Genomic DNA, 17186 nt, shown 5'->3' on the forward strand with positions numbered 1-17186 from the left:
AACCCAGTACAAGGATTTTGAAAAATGATAACCTAGCATGTTTTTTCAAAATTGATCAAAGTATCATGTAACACTAAAGGGATGGTAGGAATTTTTTAGGTCTATATTAGTTATTTAATCTATTGATTGATGGTTCTAATCAAGATTATTATTTTCAGCTTGACCAAGATGTGAGATTGAGCCAATTTTAGACAATTGGTGCTGCATTCTTGATGTGCATGTGTATATGTATGTATGTATCATCTCTTGCTTCTTATGTTTGATAGGCTGCTATAACTCAAAGTGAGACTTTTATTAGTTTGTTATCTTTGAGTTTTTAAGAGTAATGAGTAAAATGATTTCTACTCGTCTTATTTAGTATTCTGCAGGTAAGATGACTGCCACAAATTATTATCTTTGGTTCTCGAAAATATTCTCATCATTGTGTACGTTTGCGCTCCAAATCTAATGTCTGCACGTAAGATGCTTGATGGAATGCCAATAAAAAATGTATGTGTGTATCATCTCTGGCTTCTTAGGTTTAAGATAAATGAGGGCCCACGGGATGGATATCGGTGTCCATCTTGCTGCTTGGATGAGGAGACATTTGAGCATATTTTGTTTCTTCACCGGAGAGCAGCTCGAGTGTGGCGGTTGGCAAACTTTCATCCAGCATGGATTTCGAGGAATTGGTCGCCATTCTTGATTTTCTGTGTCGGAGTACGGGGTCTCAGAACTTGAAATCTGCTGGCATCATAGTTGTTTATGTTGTCCACTATATCTGGTTGGCTTGGAACACCGATCTTCTTAAGACGAGATGGCGGCCAAGCAGGATTATGCTAAAGAAGGCTCTATCTCAAACAGTCGAAATTGTGGTACTTTATAGTTGGGTTTGACCTTGAAAAATTGGGACACTTTGGGACTCCCTCTTCGCTCTTGCAGTGTCTTGTAAGGTTTAAATTACTTAGGAGCCTCCATCCTCAACTTATCTTAAAGTCAATTTTAATGGCAGTGTGACTAGTAGTGGTGGCAGTGCCGGCTTCATGATAAGAGATTCAGATTTTGAGTCCATTACGGTTGGTGGGGTCTATCTATTTAGGATTTCTGTTTTCGGTGTGGAGCTTTGAGTTATTTGGGAGGGCATTTCTTTTGCGTGCTTGGTGCTCAGAACTAATCGGCTGGTGGTGGAGGGCGACATGGCAACGATGGTCAACTAGATCCAAGGATGAAAGGAGGGCACAGCCACCTCCAATCCTCTGGTTCGGGACATGTGGAGCCTGATAATTTGGTGTGCTTCCGTAAATATCAAACTATCTATCAGGAGGCAAATTTTATGGCTGATTGGGTCCCGAGTTTTATAATTGATCATTCTGGAGAAATTAGATAGACTAATTTTTTTTTTATCGATGTCATTTCAGAACATCTATCATTTTAATTTTTTGGATTATGTTCATACTCAATATGCATGAATTCCGTCATCTTATCAAATAAAAATAAAAAAAAGATAAACCACACCTGAAAATGATATTTTTATTAGTTTCTTATATATGAGCTTTTAAGATTAATAAATAAAATGATTTCTGCTCATCTGCCTAATATTCTTTAGGCAAGATGACTGCCAAGAACTGGTATCTTTGGTATCACGTCACGTGCTGCAACTTAGCACTAGCTTGTATTCTTGCTGGAATGTCTCTCACAAATATATATTTTTTTTTCAAACTCTCCTCTAAATATAGGTGCTATTATGACCAATCTTCTGATTCATCTGTCGTTGGTGAAGAGCATCTGCAAATGAAATTCATACAGATCAAAATTGTATCCGACGAAGACCCTCTGATGTTTAAGTCAGTAGGGAATGATGAACAGCACATAAGAATATTTAAAATGGCAGGGTTTCAGTCCATAATTATCTTACTCATGCTGTTCATTTACCTCTTTTTTATAAATGATTCTGATGTAATCATCGAGCACGTGGTTCCATTTTTTATGACGCTAAATTATTGAACCATAATCATGGAGTTAATGGATTATTTATGCCCACTAATGACCGTGACACGTAGTCGATAACCGTTTATAACGGTTAGATGTATTGAGAAGATAAACCGACTATATGTCGATAATAATAGTAAGTTGGTAGTTCTGGATATCCGAATGAGTATCGGTCGATAATTCTGATATGTCGATAGTCTTCGGTCGAAAGTTAACCAAGTTGTTCGTTGTTGGTTGATAATAACCGACTGTCGGTCGGTCAATTGATTGTTAATCGAAGTAATATATTCATAAAGTTGATGTAGAGTTAGAGTCGGAGGTTGGTTGACGTATTCCGATATATGCTAAGCTTTTTTGTAAGCCAATTATTGTAATATAACTTGCAATACGGCTTGAGTTATAATACAACTTCAACTGTAATTTTTTTAAATGAAATATTTAAAATTGCATCTGCCACGTTCGGATGTATAGCATTTCCGAGGAAGGTAGATGTCCAAATCAATTCATATCCAAGTCAAATATGATAACTTTAATTATTACCCCTTCGTTGGGATCTCATAGATTTCGGTCAAATAAGGATGCTAAGCAGATATCAGCACGCTTAGACGAGCTAAAACCAGAGTTTGAGGATCCACTTATACGGACATGTCGGTAGCTCCCAGGTTATCTGATTGCATGTAGAATCGCAGCGGTTAGCTGCATTTGGTGAGCGAACAGCAAGTTGATGTCAGCGGCAAGAAACCCCCCTCTCGTTCTTTGGTTGCTGACAGGCATCATCAAAATTCGCCTACAATTCTAGAATTTTTTTTTTTTGAAAAAAAAAAAAGAGAGAGTTGGCGATGCCTAATCCAAAGCGTCGTTTAATCTTTTTTTAAGAGAGAAATTATTTTTCAGATTAATAATTTTATAGAAAAAACATACATATGTGTACTTTGTATTAGATAAATCTAACTTTATGTCCATCATGAATACCCATATTTTTTTCATAAAAAAATTGATTACTTTTAGGGTAATGGGAGACCAAGGCACTGAAATCAGCTCTCTTATATCGGTCTCCGTTTGAAGCCAGCATTTACTTTTGTAGTCATAATAAGAATCATTATTTCCTTAGTCCAATCTATAATGGGACTAGTTTGGAATAAAATACTGATTTTTATAATAATTGATGCTAGCAATTATAACACAAAACAGTCATGACAATAATAGAAAAACAAAAACACATGGTTTGAAATTTTTACTAATAAAAATATTTAAATTATAAGATATTATTTTATAGCATGAATAATAAAAACTAAAATACTAACAAATAACTCACTGAAACAAGATAAAATCCTTACATGTGCATGTACAATGTAACTGCCGTGGCTGAAACGGTGATGCTAATTATTATTTGAAATCATAACTTTTTTTTCTTTTTCCTAATAAAATGCAATAATGGATGCAAATAATCTTGTCATGTGGAACTGTTGTTATTGACCAGTTGGTCAATGATGGTGACAGCCCCAAGAAAGTAGCAACAAGTGGACGGTTGGATCACGCATCCTGACACCCAGTCCACAGAATACTCCTAAATATAAATGTAAAATGAGAGAGGGAAAAAAATCTGGAAGCATCGCCATCCATCCTCCATTCCACAACTCGTGGAGCTCAACTAACTCCGATACCAAACCCTCCAATGGTACCAAAATTAATATCCCCTTTCTCCCGTTGACAGCATGAAGCCACCGCCTCTTAAAAGCTCTTCCTCCCTCGCCTCCATCTCCCTCACCCCCACCAGACCCCTCCCTTCCCCAAATTCCCACCTGCAAACCCTCCCTCCAGAGCCAGGTCGTACCTTCTCTTCTCCGAATCCCACCATCCTCCCTCCATCTACGGCGTCCGAATCCCTACTTTTACCTCCGAAACCTCTCTCTTTCTCTCCTCTCACCCCCGAAAACTCTCATCAAACACCACCGAAACCCCGGCTTCTTTCCATTCTAATCCCTAAAACCGGATCCTCCTCCTCTTGCCCCCAAAACACACCTCGGAGACCGCCAGAATTCATCCCGAGATCGAATCTTTTCGCTCTGAAACCACCTCATTCCTCCTCCAAAATCAGACCTTTCTCCTCTTTTCGCCAAGAACTGCTGCAGAATCCACCGGAATTCATCAAAAGATCGAATCTTGTTGCTCCGAAGCCACCACATTTACCCACCCGAATCAGACCCTTCTCCTCTTTTAGCCGAGACCAACATCAGAAACCACCAGAATTCATTCAAAGATCGAATTTTTTGGCCTCAAAATCGCCCAATTTCTCCCCCGGAACCAGGCGCTTATCTTTCATTGGCCAAAAACCATCTGAGGAATCACCTCCGGACTCCATGGCTCCTGGCTCTTCTCCCATTCGAGTGGTTTCGACTTTTGCCTCACCATTTGATAGCTCTCCTCCGCACATCAATGCAAGCTCATCAATTAGGAAGCCACTCAGCTTGTGGCCCGGCATGTATCACTCCCCCGTGACCAATGCCCTCTGGGAGGCCCGGTCGAGCATTTTCGAAAGGCTGCTTGACCCTTCCAAGGACGGCCCTCCACAGACTGAATTGCTCACAAGGACGCCGTCGCAGAGCCGGACGAGCATTATATACAACTTTTCTAGTGATTATATCCTCAGGGAGCAGTACCGGGATCCATGGAATGAGGTCAGAATAGGGAAGCTGCTCGAGGATCTCGATGCGCTTGCTGGAACCATCGCTGTGAAGGTATCCCTGTGACTGCATTTTATTTCTGGAATATATGCTGCAATATGATTGATTGAATAGGCAATGTTTCTTTTGTGTGATTTGCTAAGGGTTCGGTAATTCAGTAAGTTGTAGGTCTCTAATTTGTTTTGTGATTTCAATTTGGCACCGCTGATGGGTTTAAGATATGTACATCCGGAACATATCTCCACTATGATGTGAAACCTTTTGTAAATTTTTTGTGCCTATGATTTCGGATGTGTATGACACATTCCTGAAAGTAAGTCATGCTGCCAACACTTACTGGGAAAAAGCTCTCAGTTAACAAAAACATTGGCTTCTGATTGGAAAAAAAAAAAGGAAATACAAGTAGATTTTCTTCAAAGGCTATATATAAACCGCTCCAGGTTACTCTAGATTCCAGACATAAGATTTGCCAGTCCTAGACTGGGTTTCTCTGGAGCCAGTCGTTTGATAGATTAACCATGTATTTGAAATATTTAGTACATTTTTCTGATATTCTGATGGGTCCAGAAAAATTCTTCTACTGGAAAAATCTATAACCATATTTCATTTCAATAGATTCTGACCTTTGTTTGACTGTGATGGCTACCATGAAAAAAGACAATTTTTAGAAGTCGCTGTTGTGTGCCTTGTCTCCTTGCAGATTTGTGGCATATTCCACTAAGACATGCTTTTGGAGGAGTCTTCAAAGATATTTAAATGCTATTTTGCACGTTTTCGGATGAAGAACATATTAATTCCTAAAGCACTTCCACCTATTTAAGTACAATGGGAAAACAACAGATGCATTTGGTGATAGAATCAAGAAGTACCAAAATAGCTTGTAAATATAAGGGAAGGGAAAGCGGAGATAAGCTTTTTTTGAGCAATGATTATAGATGTTTATAGATAGGGTATCTACAACAATGCTGTGGCATGTGTGTGTGTGTGTGTGTGTGTTTCTTTTTTGGTTTTATGTTGTGACAGGGGGGGGGGCGGGGGGTTTGGGGGAGAGGGTGAGGTGGCAGTTGGCAGTCTTGGGATAACCGTGATTGGTTAGTGAAATAATTTTATAAGTTGCCACCTCGAGGGATAACCTTATCCTTTTAATAGAATATACGTAACAAGTTCCCGTGTCTTATTAAGAAAGCTTGAAAGATCTTTTCAATGGAGAAAGTTAATAGGTTGTATGGAGTTTTGGTTGAATAGAAATATTACAGTCCGGATGAGTATCATGCATAATCATTTCTTCGAGTAGTTCTAATGACCTTTTGATTGGATGGAAGGACAGCCTATTACACCATTTTCTTTTGACATTTAAATTCTAGTTAAGTGGATGTCATCTTTCTTTTGACATATATGTTATAATTAAGATGATAATGTGTCACACCCCGAACCCAACACCTGGGTCAGATACGTGATGGCCGCACATTCTTTAGAGCAAACCCTAAAGAATATGCAAGGCCAACATAAATCATTACAATCTTAACATCCATAACAATTAATTTCAACAATAATTCGTAAAACCTTGCATAATTACAATTTAAATTTCTTCAATTCTCTGATCAGATACTATGACACTCTATTTATCCTTCTGCTTATCCGTAAATCCAAGCCATAGCCAATCATAAGCATCCTGTAACTCTGAGAAGAAAAAGAAAGATGAAAAGGTGTGAGCTTTACAGCCCCGTAAGAATTTCCATATCACACTGATATAATAATATAATCTAAAAATAAAGATAAACAATAAAATATAAAATCCGATGTTCAATGTCCAGAATAATGCAAATACCCATAAATTTTCTGTCTTGTTAAAATAGATGCATCATCATATGTTAACAGGTGAAACACTCTTATTCAACAATTATTTCATGTCTTATCTTTTATTTCTCCTATCATAATCATATGATTTTTAACATTTTCTTTTTGGCTCTGGACTAACCAAGTCTATACCTCAGTCATCATCCGGATCAAATCCACTTAAAAAGCCTTTCAAGACTGTCCCAGGATGAGCTCCTGGCCGGCTGTCCCACGTACGAAAGCCCGTGAGAGGCTGTCCCAGGCATAAACTCCTGGCGGGCTGTCCCAGGCATGAGCTCCTGATCGGCTGATCCACCTGTAAGCCAGTGGGGGCTGTCCCAGGCATAAGCTCCTGGCGACTGTTCCACATTACAAGGCTAGTCCATACCGTATATCTCTTTCCTTTCATTTAATCATTATGTGTTGATTTCATCCAATCAATTCCGACTTGCATTATGATCAATTCAGATATGTCATATCCATATAATCATGCCATCAATCTCTGATACATATATATTGACATAACATATTCATGCTCAAAATCAAATAACAATATCTCAGATATAATAAATTCATTGATCTCAAATCCAACGATGTAAAACCAATAATGCAAGACCAACAGTAAAATAGCATATATACAATAGTGATCATGTACAGGGATTCTTACCTTTACCGATGACTGATCGAAATACAGAAATAAATGTTCTTCTTTGATTTATGAATTTTTTTAACAAAATATTCCACTCGATATCATATGCAGACAATCATCTCTTCATGATCCTGATCAATATAAAAATCACATATTGAAAAATTATCGATAATCGATCCTAATAACACAAATCGAGGACCTCTCTTAGGATTAATTAAAATTAGGATTTATCTAAGTATCTGAATCCTCCACTGATCCATAAGACTTCTAGAGAAAGAAAATCCAAGAAGAGAGAGAAAATTCTAGAGAGAGAAAGTAGAGAGAGAAAGTGGAGAGAGAAACTTTCGTATCCTTCACATGAGGCAATCATGGTCGAGATCATTAGAGGTCCTATCAGAGTGACTCAATATGAATCAAGTGTTACAAATTTCGAATAGGATCGGACTAGGATCAGATCTACCGCATGAATTTTGGAGCAATCTCAAATCATCATATTTTTATTTCAAATTTATCCTAGGGTCTGTGATGCAATCAAAGAGAGAGTAGAAAGACCTTAGAGAGATAAAATCCATAAAGAGAGAAAAAGGTCTAGAGAGAGAATCTAGAGAGAGAAACTGGAGAGAAAAGGTAGAGAGAGGAGAGAGGAAAGAGGAAGAGAAAGGAGAGAGAGGAGAGAGAGAAAATTCTCTCTTTCTTTTTTTTTTCTATTTTTCTTTTTCTCTCTCTTTTTCTTTTTCTTTTCCTTCTTTTCTTTTTCTTCTTTCTTCTTCTTTTTCCTTTTCTTCCCGCAGCCTCCCTTGGGCCGAAACAGGAGAAGACCAGAGAGTGGCTTGGCTCCGACGAAGGCGGCAGCATGGCCGGAGATCCGACAGCGACGGCCGACAACAGAGAGCAAAGAAATCGCCGGCGGCAAGGCTTGACCAGCGGGAGAAGAGTTTTCGAAAAAACAAGAGACCCGTCCCTATTCTTTTTATTTTCCGGTCGTTGGCCGGTCACCGACGGTCAAGACCTTCAGGGAAGAGGGTTAGAGAGATGAGGGTCCGATCTCGGGGATGAGACGCCGCAACCGGTGGCGCCGGTGGCCGAAAAAGAGAGGAAAGGGTCCGGCCGAAACAGAGCAAAATAGGGGTTCACCTTGTTCATGGATTTTCCGACGATCCCGACGGCCGGTGAGGGTCTAAAGCCATGAGGAGAAAGAAAAGAGGGAGAGGAAGAAAATTTGGAGCCTTACCTGAGCTCCGGTGACCTCTTCGACCTTCGATTTCCAATGAACACGAGAAGAGGCTGCCGCTGCTTCCACGAAGAAAAGGGGAGGAATTAAGCTTGAAGATCGCCGGTGGAGATTCTTGAGAGAGGGAGAGGCTTATTTATAGAGGTCCCTAGAGCTCCGATGGTCCTAGGATTCCCTTTCCATCCGAGATTCACCAGAGAAGAAGACTCCCATCGGGAGTCTTCTTCCTGTTCTGTTTCTTTTTCTTTTTTTTTTTTTATATGGGTTTGGGTTTTGGGCTTGATTCTGGGCCCAATTGGGGTCGGGATGTTATATTCCCCCCCTTTCAAATAATTTCATCATCGAAATTAAGTTATGTCATTCGAGATATCTATTTCAAAGTATACATTCTTCATGTCATTCACAAGCTTACGATAATGTCATATATATATTATTTATTTCTCATGATCTTGTTATAACAAAAATTATTTGAAATTTCAAATTCATCTCCTCTTATTGATTTTTCAACTTTTTGAAGAACTGTAACATTTTGGACTTGTATTAATATACCACCGTTATTTGTCTAATACATTCCACTCGAAATTCATAATTATCTCAGACTACCTTGATGGAAAAATAAATAAAGGTCAAACATCGGACACTTCACAATCATCGATTTCTTTCTTCTCTTGACCTTCCAACAAATTTTATATGTAGACTCTCATCTTAAGAAAACCTCAATCTTCTATATCAGTCCAAGTAACAATATTAAATTTTAAAAAATATGAGATGTATGTCAGGACATTCTAAGTTTGAACTAATATCAGAACTATCAAGCTGTTAATAAACTTGAGATATCTAAAATTTCTTGGCATTATCTACAATGAAGTAACCTACTGACAAAAATTATCAGGCTATGATCAGATTAGATCAAAATTTATAGTATCCTTTCATTATCAATAAAATCCTTCCTTATTTGCAACTAATGTATTCCATCATAATATCTTTTGATTTAAAAGATTAATATTTCAAATCGATTTAATCCACCACGCTTTTGCTGCGCATTCTGATCTTAATTTATCAAATTATATAAGTCTATCAAAGATAAAAATATTCTCATATATTAGATCAATCCAGGATAGATCTAACCTTCAAATTTCATATAAGACTTAGGGCAAAATTTCAAGTTTCTTTATCTTTATTACCTTCAGGTATAGCATATAAAAATTAAATCTTGATCCACTTTCTATGTTTGAAATCATTGCATAAGTTTCATCACTCTTTAAGAATCCAACATGTCTAGAATCAATTGGAGTTAACCTTAGATTTACCTTACAATCATTTGGATAATTTCAAAATCAATCTTTATTTTTAAAAGAATTAATAAAAACTTGACAAACTAGAAGAACTCAAGCCAACATCCTTAAGTAAAATCAATTTGATTATTTCTTATAGAGCTTCCTTCATCACAACCCTTAATATTAATCAATAAATCCATACAAAATCTTGTCCCTTGTATAAGTCATTCAAAATTTAACACTAGCAAGATGTCTTAGTTCAATTTAAAAAAAATCCAAACTTTGACTTGAATAATTAATACACTTCACCATCTTCAACAATCACAAGAAAAATTTCAAAAAAATCTAATCCAAAGATAGTAATACGAATTATTAAAGATTTCATCATAACCTATATATCATACTCTGACAAAATAAATTTTCTTCTTTAAATTAACAACAATATCAAAATACTTTTGATCCACTTAGAAAAATAAATTTTTGACTTGAGATTCAATGCAACTTGAAAGATCAAGGAATCATATTCAGAATATGATATTTTGAGTAACCAAAGATTTCACCAAGATGTGTATCTCATATTCTCATAATAAAATTCAAGTATATTTTTCATCTAAGATTGAGTTTCATATATGACCTCTTATAAGTTCAGTGTTCAAAAACATTTCTCTCTCATATGATGTAATTTCTTTTTAGACCATATCCTAACTTCCTTCTGATAAATTTAAAATTTGTAATGCTTGGATAATTAACATCAAAATCAGAAAAGTTATCATGATTTTCTTCCATATAAGTTTAGCATTCTAAAATCATCGAGTATACTCAACATTACATATCAATACCTCCCACTTCATTCCAAGGTCAACTCTTTTCATACTTAGGTCAACCTTACTAGTTGAAATCTAAGATATAACTCGTCAATTCTATTATAGATATCATATGTCACTTATACATAAATTTCATCTTAATATCTATCGATTCGAAATCTAAATATTGAATCTTCTCTTTTATATCTATCATGTTCCTCATGATCATAATCTAAGTTTAAATTCACTAAAGTCATAATTTCAAATAATTATAATCTTAAGCTTAAATACCACTTAAATCATATTCTCTAATGATCATAACCTAAATTGTAATATCATTCTATTACATCCTTAATGATTATAACCTTAAACTCTAATATTATCTATCATACTTTATTGATTATAATCTCAAAATTTTGATATCACTTATATGACAATCCCTAATGACCTTAAACTTGGGCTCTAGTACTGTTCTGTCATATCCTAATCATTTGTATCATTGTCTCCAAATAAACGTAACCTAAGCTCTAAGCTCAAATGCCACTCTGTCACATCCTACTAATCTTACATAAAGTTTTAATATCTCTTTATAATCTCTGGTGATCTTAAACCTAAGCTCTGATACCATTCTGTCACGTTCCGAACCCAACACCTGGATCGGATACGTGATGGCCGCACACTCCTTAGAGCAAGCCCTAAAGAATATGCAAGGTCAAAATAAATCATTACAATCTTAACATCCATAACAATTAATTTCAACAATAATTCGTAAAATCTTGCATAATTACAATTTAAATTTCTTCAATTCTCTGATCAGATACTATGACACTCTATTTATCTTTCTGCTTACCCGTAAATCCAAACCATAGCCAATCATAAGCATCCTGTAACTCTGAGAAGAAAAAGAAAGATGAAGAGGTGTGAGCTTTACAGTCCAGTAAAAATTTTCATATCACACTGATATAATAATATAATCTAAAAATAAAGATAAACAATAAAATATAAAATCCGATGTTCAATGTCCAGAATAATGCAAATACCCATAAATTTTCTGTCTTGTTAAAATAGATGCATCATCATATGTTAACAGGTGAAACACTCTTATTCAACAATTATTTCATGTCTTATCTTTCATTTCTCCTTTCATAATCATATGATTTTTAACATTTTCTTTCTGGCTCTGGACTAACCAAGTCTATACCTCAGTCATCATCCGGATCGAATCCACTTAAAAAACCTTTCAAGACTGTCCCAAGATGAGCTCCTGACCAGCTGTCCCATGTACGAAAGTCCGTGAGAGGCTGTCCCAGGCATAAACTCCTGGAGGGCTGTACCAGGCATGAGCTCCTGACCGGCTGATCCACCTGTAAGCCAGTGGGGGCTGTCCCAGGCATAAGCTCCTGGCGACTGTTCCACATGACAAGGCTAGTCCATACCATATATCTCTTTCTTTTCATTTAATCATTATGTGTTGATTTCATCCAATCAATTCCGACTTGCATTATGATCAATTCAGATATGTCATATCCATATAATCATGCCATCAATCTCTGATACATATATATTGACATAACATACTCATGCTCAAAATCAAATAACAATATCTCAGATATAATAAATTCATCGATCTCAAATCCGATGATGCAAAACCAATAATGCAAGACCAACAGTAAAATAGCATATATACAATAGTGATTATGTACAGGGATTCTTACCTTTACTGATGACTGATCCAAACACAAAAATAAATGTTCTTTGATTTATAAATTTCTTTAATAAAATATTCTACTCGATATCATATGCAGACAATCATCTCTTCATGACCCTAATCAATATAAAAATCACATATAGAGAAATTACCGATAATCGATCCTAATAACACAAATCGAGGATCTTTCTTAGGATTAATCAAAATTAGGATTTATCTAAGTATCTGGATCCTCCACTGATCCATAAGACTTCTAGAGAAAGAAAATCCATGAAGAGAGAAAATTTTAGAGAGAGAAAGTAAAGAGAGAAAGTGGAGAGAGAAACCTTCGTATCCTTCAGATGAGGCAATTATGGTCGAAATCATCAGAGGTCCTATCAGGATGACTCAATATGAATCAAGTATTACAAATTTCGAATAGGATCGGACTAGGATCAGATCTACCGCACAAATTTTGGAGCAATCTCAAATCATCATATTTTTATTTCAAATTTATCCTAGGGTCTGTGATGCAATCAAAGAGAGAGTAGAAAGACCTTAGAGAGATAAAATCCATAAAGAGAGAGAAAAAGGTCTAAAGAGAGAATCTAGAGAGAGAAACTGGAGAGAGAAGGTAGAGAGAGGAGAGAGGAAAGAGGAAGAGAAAGGAGAGAGAGGAGAGAGAGAAAATTCTCTCTTTCTTTTTTTTCTATTTTTCTTTTTCTCTTTCTCTTTTTCTTTTCTTTTCTTTTTCTTTTTCTTTTCCTTCTTTTCTTTTTCTTCTTTCTTCTTCTTTCTTTTTTCTTTTCTTCCCGCAGCCTCCCTTGGGCCGAAATAGGAGAAGACCAGAGAGTGGCTTGGCTCCGACGAAGGCGGCAGCATGGCCGGAGATCCGACAGCGACGGCCGACAACAGAGAGCAAAGAAATCGCCGGCGGCAAGGCTTGACCAGCGGGAGAAGAGTTTTCGAAAAAACAGGAGACCCGTCCCTATTCTTTTTATTTTCCGGTCATTGGCCGGTCACCGGTGGCCAAGACCTTTAGGGAAGAGGGTTAGAGAGATGAGGGTCCGGTCTCGGGGATAAGACGCCGCAACCGGCGGCGCCGGTGGCCGGAAAAGAGAGGAAAGGGTCCGGCCGAAATAGAGCAAAATAGGGGTTCACCTTGTTTCTGGATTTTCCGACGATCTCGATGGCCGGTGAGGGTCTAAAGCCATGGGGAGAAAGAAAAGAGGGAGAGGAAGAAAATTTGGAGCCTTACCTGAGCTCCGGTGAACTCTTCGACCTTCGATTTCCGATGAACACGAGAAGAGGCTGCCGCTGCTTCCACGGAGAAAAGGGCAGGAATTAAGCTTGAAGATCGTCGGTGGAGGTTCTTGAGAGAGGGAGAGGCTTATTTATAGAGGTCCCTAGAGCTCCGATGGTCCTAGGATTCCCTTTCCATCCGAGATTCACCGGAGAAGAAGACTCCCATCGGGAGTCTTCTTCCAGTTCTGTTTCTTTTTCTTTTTTTTTTCTTTTTTTTTTTATATGGGTTTGGGTTTTGGGCTTGATTCTGGGCCCAATTGGGGCCGGGATGTTACATAATGTAAGTTGGTTGTGCAACTTTATTGCATCACTGAGATTCTGTTTTTCATGTGGACAATCATCTTAAACATAGTTGTTATTTATGATGACCTTAAAAATAAGATTCCCAAAGAATAAGAAAGGGCAGTAGGTTATATTTGGATGACTTACAGAGACTATGATTACTTCTTTAATTCCAGATAAGATATGACGTTAAAATTATATTTCATAAATTATTCTTGCTGGGTACAACTGCAGTTGCTCTCCCACGTCCTCTGTCCATGGGGTATAGCTATGCTAAATGGCAAAGTCTGCTTTTGCAGAATATCTTTCTTGGTTTTACTTTTTCAAATTTGTGGAATCTCGTCTGTAATTATCTTTTACGAATTCAGAGGTTGCAGATGCTGGAAAAAAAAAGATAAAAACATTATGGGAAGGGACTTGCAGGAAAAGGTTCATGAAGGAACCATTTTAAAATCTGTTAGTTTTGTCACCTCGTTTGTCATATGGTAGGTCTTCAATCAGTTGCATGGCAACTGGAAGATGAATGTGCCAGGTCCTAAACCATCATGCATGCCTGAGCTTATAGATCATCTTTTGGGAATCTGGAGTCTTAGCTTAAGTGACCAGGGTTGGCTGAACTCAGTCTGATATTCATTTTTTTCCTGGATTGAATCAGATGGATTTTTAAGTCTGATAACATACCAACAGCAAGATTGTTTGAGGAACTTTAAGAGTAAGCTTCCATAATCTCTAAAGTGATTTGGAGAATGAGTGTGCTAGTGTGGCAGCTCTTATGATTGATTTAGTGTCTATTTGACTATTAACTCTATATTCACTTCTCATGGTTGTGATTGTTGGACATGTCTCAATATCAATTTGGAGATCATTAGTGAAGTAATTACTCAACAACCGCCTACCTGCCTACGGTCAAATACTCAAATATATTATATGCTTACCCCCATTTGAATTGTTGATGATGTGATAAGCTACTAATTCTTAGTTATAAGATTGAATTGTACAATATGCTAGTGTATTATTTTTCTTAGAGGTGACATTAGTCATGCAAAAAAATTATCAAAATTCAAAAATGAGACTGAAATATTATATCATTTCATTTTTCACTTTTTTGGATGTTATAGAACTGATCAGAATGGCAGTAATATCTCTTTTACTGCCGTGCCATGTTTCCTCAATGTATGATTTTCTAGTCATAAATTGAAAGAAGTTTTCAGATATTAATGCATCATGTCTGATCATGAAGGAAGAGTTTGTGCTTATTTAGCCTTTCTTTGGCAGCACTGCTCCGATGATGATAGCACAACAAGACCTCTTTTATTGGTTACCGCTTCTGTAGACAAGATGGTTTTAAAGAAGCCATTGCGTGTAGACACGGATCTGAAAATAGAAGGTGCTGTTACATGGGTTGGTCGTTCATCCATTGAGATACAGATTGAAGTTACTCAGTCTCAACAAGGTATTCTGGGCAATATATGTGTTGTTTATAAATGAAATTTGAATTTATCTGACCGTTGAGGTTTTGTCCATTATGTGGCAGATAACTCGATACCATCAGAATCCATAGCTCTGACTGCAAATTTCACATTTGTTGCACGTGATTCAAAGACTGGTAAATCTGCTCCTGTAAACCGCCTGACACCGGAGACTGAATCAGAAAAGTTGCTTTACAAAGAAGCAGAAGCAAGGGATAAATGGAGGAAAAGGAAGAGAGAAGAACAGAGAAGAGAAACTGAGAATGGTGGGCACAGATTTCATGGCGAGAAACTAAAGATTTTGTTGGCAGAGGGGCGTGTCTTCTGTGATTTGCCTGCTTTAGCAGATAGAGACAGCATTCTGATGAGGGATACCAGCCTCGAGAATTCTCTGATTTGTCAACCTCAGCAGAGAAACCTCCATGGACGAATCTTTGGGGGCTTTTTGATGAACCTAGCATTTGAGCTAGCCTTTTCGACTGCATACGCCTTTGTTGGACAGATGCCTTGCTTTCTCGAAGTTGATCATGTTGATTTCCTAAAACCTGTGAGTAACCAACTCCTACTGCATTATCAGTGAAGTAATATCTGCTATTACTTCTAATTTGGTTTCTTTTTTCCCTCTTAAATAGACAAGAAAGCTTATTGGTTAACTGTAATCTACTTGAGGGCTGCTGGTTTTTATTAGAACCGAAGTTTGTTAGTTTGTTTTCCTGGTATCATCCTAGCTGATGGGGAGTAGGTTATATTGTCACCATATGTCTGGTATTTCTAGAGAATTTGAGTACAAATGTCAGGAGATGTAACCGTTCATTATACATTCTTAGGTGGATGTGGGAGACTTCTTACGTTTGAAGTCATGCGTTCTGTATACACAACTGGAGAATCCACAGGAGCCTCTGATCAATATTGAAGTTGTCGCTCATGTAACAAGGCCTGAGCTCCGAACCAGTGAGGTAAGCATTTGAAGGAAACCTGGAGGTAGAAGTTTACTATAAATTATTCAATTCACCATGGATGGTCATTGAATTAACCCATTAAATTTCATGGATAATTGTTCTCTTTTGGCCCATGAGCAGGTATCAAACACATTCTACTTCACCTTCACTGTCAATCCCAATGCCTTGAAGAATGGACTAAGAATTCGCAATGTTGTTCCAGCTACAGAAGAAGAAGCACGCCGGGTACTTGAGCGCATTGATGCTGAGACAATGTTTAGTTAATTCATAATCTAGCTATCTTCTTTAGTGAAAGGAAAAATGGAAGTTCCAGAAGTCGTGATGCTTAAATTTGAATAATGTAGCAGTAAATATGGAACACCATGTGCTTTGAGAAGTCAAAGAAGGATTCATCTTATCATTTCAACTAGATGCTAATGATGAGAAAGATTTAATGAAGCCTGTCATTTTAAATGTTACTACTAGCCTCTTTTATTTGTGCCCTTGCCCCTGGCTTCTGTTCTTCTCAGGGAAAGCATTGGTTAGTGACTGGATTCCATGCATTACCTGTGCCTAATCTGTTTGTCAACTAACTACAAAGTTGGACCAGGATTTATGACCTGACTCTGAGTTGGTTGCATGCAGTAAATCATTTTCCATGCAATCAAGCATATTTATGCTCCAGTACCCTGGTTGGCTTCTAAACACTCAAACAAGTATAATCACATGTTGATAGTTTTATGAAATGATTAATCTCAGAAATATAGTTTTAATGAATGGCAGAAGAAATTAATATTTTTCCAATATTAAGTAAACCATAAAAATAATAATAAAGCTTACAAGCAAAATCCTTTTTTTTCGTTGAGCCTCTATAGGAAATATTCCTGGCAAGGGCCTGATCCCTGGGATTGAACCTCCGACTTCTTGTATTGCTTGTCATGTTAAGATTACTTTGTATTGCTCAAGTACCTCCTGAATTCCTGCAGCCTTTAGGGTCCATTGAAAAAAATAATAAGAAAAAGGAAGATGAGGAAAAAGGTTGAGAAATCAAAGAAGG

At 37.2% G+C, this 17186-nt stretch overlaps 1 protein-coding gene across 1 annotated transcript; it reads left to right on the forward strand.

Moving 5' to 3' along the window:
* Nucleotides 1-3592: 3592 nt before the first annotated feature.
* LOC105035033 (acyl-coenzyme A thioesterase 2, chloroplastic) lies at nt 3593-16556 on the forward strand. Its single transcript, XM_010910425.4, has 5 exons — nt 3593-4706; nt 14998-15175; nt 15257-15738; nt 16019-16147; nt 16271-16556. The coding sequence occupies exons 1-5, from the start codon at nt 3684-3686 to the stop codon at nt 16412-16414; spliced, it is 1956 nt and encodes a 651-aa protein (XP_010908727.2). The 5' UTR covers nt 3593-3683; the 3' UTR covers nt 16415-16556.
* Nucleotides 16557-17186: the final 630 nt, after the last annotated feature.

This window comes from Elaeis guineensis, chromosome 1, assembly GCF_000442705.2.
Source record: "Elaeis guineensis isolate ETL-2024a chromosome 1, EG11, whole genome shotgun sequence".
In the NCBI taxonomy this organism is placed as follows: domain Eukaryota; kingdom Viridiplantae; phylum Streptophyta; class Magnoliopsida; order Arecales; family Arecaceae; genus Elaeis; species Elaeis guineensis.

What these genes read in the sequence shown, in the direction of transcription:
- LOC105035033 (XM_010910425.4), top strand. Translation starts at nt 3,684, where the DNA reads ATGAAGCCACCGCCTCTTAAAAGCTCTTCCTCCCTCGCCTCCATCTCC. An exon ending in CTGGAACCATCGCTGTGAAG is followed by an intron (nt 4,707 to 14,997) that starts GTATCCCTGTGA and finishes TTTCTTTGGCAG; the next exon opens with CACTGCTCCGATGATGATAG. An exon ending in AGTTACTCAGTCTCAACAAG is followed by an intron (nt 15,176 to 15,256) that starts GTATTCTGGGCA and finishes ATTATGTGGCAG; the next exon opens with ATAACTCGATACCATCAGAA.